At 33.1% G+C, this 6,317-nt stretch overlaps 1 protein-coding gene across 1 annotated transcript in view; it reads right to left on the bottom strand.

Annotated features, from left to right (window-relative positions):
- Nucleotides 1-1,404, bottom strand: part of LOC108372102 (importin-4-like) — an 8,251-nt gene extending 6,847 nt beyond the window's left edge. The window contains exon 1 of the mRNA XM_017627748.1: nucleotides 1,342-1,404. Within this exon, the coding sequence (XP_017483237.1) occupies nucleotides 1,342-1,404 (63 nt within the window). The remainder of the gene's footprint in view (nucleotides 1-1,341) is intronic.
- Nucleotides 1,405-6,317: the final 4,913 nt, after the last annotated feature.

Here is a 6,317-nt window from a genome sequence, read left to right as displayed (position 1 = left end):
TGAAAATTATTGAAATCGGACTAAAATTACGACCGCTTTTCATATAACGGTATATTTCAGAAATGCTTGAAACTGCAATATTTCGAAATTTAAGGACGCTAATTTACTTAAAATTTATACACCCCGGATTATCGTGTAGCGGTAGCTTTCGGAAAGGTGGAAAACATATATTTAATAATTGCGCCGGGTATTTAATGTTCGGCTCCGCCCGAACTTAGGCTTTCTTACTTGTTTAATTAAAAAGTGGTTAATATACATACATATGAGGCTACAAAAAAAATGAATAAATAAATAAAAAATAAATGCGGTATTACTAAAAAGTTTATTGCACCAACGTGATGCCACATATTATACTAAAAGAAAACTAAAAAGTTGTGCCTCGGGTTATTACTGTTTCGATCCTAGTAATGCATTTCAACCCAACTTTTCTTGAAATGTCAGTTGGGCTACTTAAGTAATACAAAATAATTTTCATTAACGTCAAATTCTACCGATTTGTATGCATGATTCAATAATAATTAATTATTGAATCATGATTTGTATGGAGTATAAAAAAAAATTTCCAAAATATTTAGAGAACCCAAGTTTTTTTTGTATTATAAAATGTTAAAAACTGGATTTAACAAATATGCACTCGTGTTTAACGACTCGACTTTCAAGATTTGTGAAGTTGAAGCGAATACCCCTAAAACTTCATTTTATTTTGTACCGTAAAAGGCAGAAATTCTCAGAACCAAATTCACATAAATTTTTAAATTTGTAAGTCCAATTATATTAAAACTTAAATTAAGAAGTGTATTTAAGTTTAGAAGCATTTATAGGGGTAATAAAAAAGCGAGGTTATCACTGAATCGATCGTAGTCCGATGTTCGTAAAATCTACGTATCTAGGAATATGCTATGCACGTAGCTATTCGAATTCGGTATGTAATAACATTTTCGTAGATTCCACAAAAAAAATTTACTACGATGGATTCAGCGATAGCCATGAATATGAGCTTGGTTGCTTTTTCTCTTCACAGCACTGTATATTTATGTGTCAAAATGAGACGAACGAATTTAAAACGTGCCAAAAAAAAATTGCAGAGACAACATGGCAATCGGCGAATGGGGTGAAAAGCAAAAAAGCTGATGATGATGGCGCGCTGCTCCACGTGTTTTTTTTCTTGCATTGTAAGATGACCCCCCCTTAATTTGCATTTTACAAGAAATCGGCTTATGTTCTATGTAAAATATATTTGCAATTGCAATTATCTAGAATGATGAATGAATTTTAATTATTTATGATCAATTATCAAGTGCACGTAACCTAAATGCGTTTGTATGGTCGTGTTTTACTTACCTTCTTGATTACATCGTTATCCGAAGACAGCAAGTTTGTAATAATCTGACTCATTTGCTCCATCGCAATAAATTGTTTTGTATAAGTCTCCAAATCACTTATTACTTTGTGGTTTTACTTCTGATGCACAGATGATACGCTTTTATAAAGCCACTAATTTCTTTCGACGCTCTTGTCTTCCTTTTGGCCAATTAGTTGCTCTGTGCTGCTTCGTTTTTCCACACACCACAGGCGCTCACAACCAAACTTACACACGTGAATATGGTGCAAATTTTTCCACTTGCAGATAATTTGCAAAAAATTATCTCAATTGCACCAGTATTCTTCACAGCACCTCACTAGGCAGTTGATTTTCAATGAATGACTGATTAAAATAGCTGAGAAGAAAATTAACTGAAAGCTTTTTCTTGTATATTGTGCAAAAAAAATAATTCGAATTTGTGTTCCGAACGAATGACTGACTTCGCCCTGCTTTCGTTGTTTGCCGTTGACGATTCGTTGTTGAGAAATTCTCAAAGTAAAACTAGTGAAGGGAACTGTCAAACGAATGCAACTCTTTTTTAAATATTACAATGTGTGCAATATATTGTCGGTATATCCAAGGCGCATCCATACATTGATGTGCCTTGGGTATATCGGATTTGGAGAACGGTTATGATATAGAGCTGATTAAAAGTATGTTTACATATAAATATAAAAGTTGCGTTCCAGCAGCAGTACGAATAGCAAGAATTTACAGGATTTTATAGGAAGCTATTCCCGCTCGAAACCTTACATACGGTTTATTAATGGCGAAAACAGCTGCTCCTGTAAATCCTGTAAAATCCTGCACAACATGCTATTCGTACTGCTGCTGGAACGCAGCTAAAATCAATCAAAGCTCGTTTTTTAATCACATTTACACAGGTAAATCATGAGATTACTAGCTGTCAAATTTGTTGTGCTTGTTATTCTCCCACCTCAGAGAAAGTTAAATTCAACACCGTAATCACTTTTTTCTGCTATATTAACAGCCGGTTAAACAAATGCAGTTTGCCTCCACATCTCAAATTTAAAAAAAACAAAATATTGGGATCGATAGAGATGATTGAGCTGAGTATAACGGTATACTTCTTTTTTTTTAGGAAAACAACAACATCAACAATTATCAAAGGTTAAAGTTCAAATGGAATGGATGAAAATTGATTTTAAAAATTTGATATAATTTAATGGGAAATTTGATTCCCCTTAATTTGCTATACGAACTTTGTATATATGTTGTATAGTTCTTACAAAAATTGAATGAATAAAAATAATTATAAAAAAATACCTTTTGCAGAGAACATCTTTCTGCGTAGGCGGCCTTCGGCTGCACTTAGGGACTATAACCCTCAAAAAGTAGAATTCTCTTTCTGTTACTACGTTAATACGCACGTATTATTTGCAAATAACAATTTGTAAATTGGTAAAATTTGGCGTATAAACGCTGAGTTAATTTTTTATTTTCAAATAACTAAAATCACTCAAATAAGTATTGATTAGTGGTACTATTTGCAAATAAGCGCAAGACGCCGCCATTCTTAGGTTTATATTCTTATTCGATGGTCATCTTATTGCCATTTTTAACTTTATTTTCTTTTTCGATCGTCATATTATTACCTTTTTAAAATCAGGCAACATTAAAAAAGAATTTTTCACCATCGAATAAACAGTGAGTTAGGTATTTGCAAATTATTTTTATTTGCAAATAGCTTACGTATAAACGTAGTATGTGTTGCAAAGAAACGGCACTGGACCCCTTTCTGCGTGGGCGGCGTCGGCCTTAGGCACTTAGGGTTTGTAAACTTTTTTTATAACTATTTTACATTAATTCAATTTTTGTAAGAACTATAAAACCTATATACAAATTAAAGGGAATCAAATTTCCTATTGAATGATATCAAATTTTTCAAAATTCCATTTGTTTTTAAGAAATCTTTATTTCAAAAATAGCTTATTTTGAACTTTAACCTTTGATAATTATTGTTGTTGTTTCCCAAAAAAAGAAGTATACTGTTATACTCAACTCAATCATCTCTATCGATCCCTATATTTTTTTTTATTTGAGATTTGGAGCCAAACTGCATTTATGCCCAGCCGGTTTCACCAGCAATTTAATAGAAAATTATTTTTTATTTTCTGTCAATTTCCATATACAATTAAAAAACTAAAAACATTTTTAAATTTCCTTCGTGAAATTGGCTGTAAACAATTTAATTTAATTGAACTTAATATTTGTTTAAAAATATCTTGAAAAACCTTTTTTCCTTGGTAGCGTCTATTTTTGTTCACTTTCTCATTTGGCATTTCTCCTCTTCTTCGCAAAAATATTCGATAAAACCCATGAACGAAAGACACAGGATCACGCGGGAAGGAAAGAACGAAAAAAGTTATTTTCTAGCTGCCGAAATCTCGACGCCATCTTTGTTGTAAGAAGTAAACAACGAAGAGAACGGAGAAAACCGCGAAATTGTTGAACGCATGAAAAATCATTTTTATTATGCAAATTCTTCTATAAATAATGCCGTTGTGTTAAATTATTCTTTATCTTATGTGTACACACGTTGTCACAAGCGAAAATGAAGAAAATTGCAGTAAAAAGCCACTACCAAATTGTAAACAACGAAGAAATGTAAACAAACGGCTAATGTCAAAATCGTTCAACTTTTTTCCTAAATGCGATTCTAAAGCTGAAATTAGTCAAGAACGTAAACCTACCGGTACGTAAACCCGAGTCAGCTGACACGATCTGTCTTACCAAAGCGCCATGTAAATGAAAACTCAACACCGCAGAATTTTTCTGTAGTTGTAGCCCGTAGCGCAGAAATCTGCGGAATTTAGATTTTTCCGTGTCAGCTGATTTCTCCTTCTTTAGATGGTTGCCACTTCGTCAGTTTTCAGATGGTAAAAAAGTTATAAGTTCCTATTCGAAATATGTTTAAAATATTTGAAATTTACTATTAAATAAGGTTTTTGTTGAAAACTAAGTAATTTATATTTAGTTACAATCTATTATAGCACGAAAAATTGTGGTTGAAAGGGTAAGTTTATGAAAAGGCATTGAAGAGTGGCAACAGTGTAGTAAGCAACACTGAGGGCTCCAGTAATCGACAAAATTCTGCTTACAAGACTGCGAAATTAGTCGAAACGTTCAGCGTTCACTTAACGCAGTCTTATAGCAGAATTTTGTCGATTACTGGAGCCCTCAGTGTTGCTTACTACACTGTTGCCACTCATCAATTGCCTTTTCATAAACTTACCCTTTCAACTACAATTTTTCGTGCTATAATAGATTTTAGCTAAATATAAGCTACTTAGTTTTCAACAAAAACCTTATTCAATAGTAAATTTTAAACATTTTGAATAGGAACATAACTTTTTACCATCTGTAAAACTGACGAAGTGGCAACCATCTAAAGAAGGAGAAATCAGCTGACACGGAAAAATCTAAATTCCGCAGATTTCTGCGCTACGGGCTACAACTACAGAAAAATTCTGCGGTGTTGAGTTTTCATTTACATGGCGCTTTGGTAAGACAGATCGTGTCAGCTGACTCGGGTTTACGTACCGGTAGGTTTACGTTCTTGACTAATTTCAGCTTAACGGGCTACTCTCCTGCCCGCGTGATCTTGTCTTTTTGGTTCATGGATAAAACCAGGGTTAACACCGAAAAGTTATCGCTTTAGTCTGAGATTATTTTATAATTACAGATTAACGTGTGACAAGTTTTGTATGGCTAATCTCTTTTTCTAATTACAGATTAGGGAGTCAAGCTCGAAAAATAGGATAATCTATTTACATATATGTAAGCGTAGTATAACTTAAGCGTTTTTTATTATTTAGTATTAATTAAAAGTTTTGCTACTTATAGAAGGGGTCTTCATCTAAAGTGATAAAGGGATTAATTGCTTAAATTTATTAGTTTATCCGCATACGTACATGAACGCACCTTGGGGAATAATTACATAAAATTGCTTATTATTTAACTTATATGTGTAGTTACGTTTAATTTTACCTTTCAATTTTGTTCATTTGTGTTTTATATGTTCGTAGCAGAAGCGACCAACTAGCAATCTGTCAAAGTGGAATTTTTGTGAAATTCATATATTTATCTACCAAATTCGTTTGATAAAGAGATAAACTTTGCTTAAATAGATTTCCGTACAAAGTTTGGCAGTTCATTTATCAAAATGATAAATTTATCATTTTATCAAGTTTATCAACAGTTTATAACTTTAGATGAAGGCCCCTATTATTTACATTTATCTTTGAATTGTCTCTTTTTAAAATTTAAAACTATCATTTTATAAAAGAGTAAACGATTTAGTAGGAAATCAGAGAAACTATTTTTTGACAAATACCCAGAAGTGCCTTCTGAAAGAGGTTTTTATTTCCGAACGAAGAATTCAATCAGACAAATTTCGAAAAAAACAGCCAAAAAAGTATCCGTTTCACAAACAATTTTAGGTACTTGTCTGTACATACGTTTCTGCCGCACACCTTAGTGGGAAAACAGATCGTCAAAGTATCCGAAAATTGAATCTGTAAGCAGACAAAAATCCGCTCTTCATCCACTTTGCATTTTTTTTCTGATCGACTTTCCGATTTTTTCCTATCTGATTTAATTTTCCGTTCAATACGGTTTAATTCTGCACTTCACAGATACTTTTTCATGCTTCAAAAAAAAAACTAAATAAAATTAAGGGAAGCCCCTGACGCAATTCGAACCCGGCACCTTGTGGAAGCCAGCAAATAGTNGGATTTTTTCCTATCTGATTTAATTTTCCGTTCAATACGGTTTAATTCTGCACTTCGCAGATACTTTTTCATGCTTCAAAAAAAAAACTAAATAAAATTAAGGGAAGCCCCTGACGCAATTCGAACCCGGCACCTTGTGGAAGCCAGCAAATAGTGGCATGCTCCACTGCACGCTCGGCCACTGCGGACAACGCATGCAT

The sequence above is a fragment of the Rhagoletis zephyria genome, unplaced genomic scaffold (genome assembly GCF_001687245.7).
Source record: "Rhagoletis zephyria isolate East Lansing unplaced genomic scaffold, Rhagoletis_zephyria_1.1 Rzeph_scaffold_05436, whole genome shotgun sequence".
Lineage (NCBI taxonomy): Eukaryota > Metazoa > Arthropoda > Insecta > Diptera > Tephritidae > Rhagoletis > Rhagoletis zephyria.
Note: the sequence above shows the minus strand (reverse complement) of the source record. Positions and strands in the feature narration are given on the sequence as shown.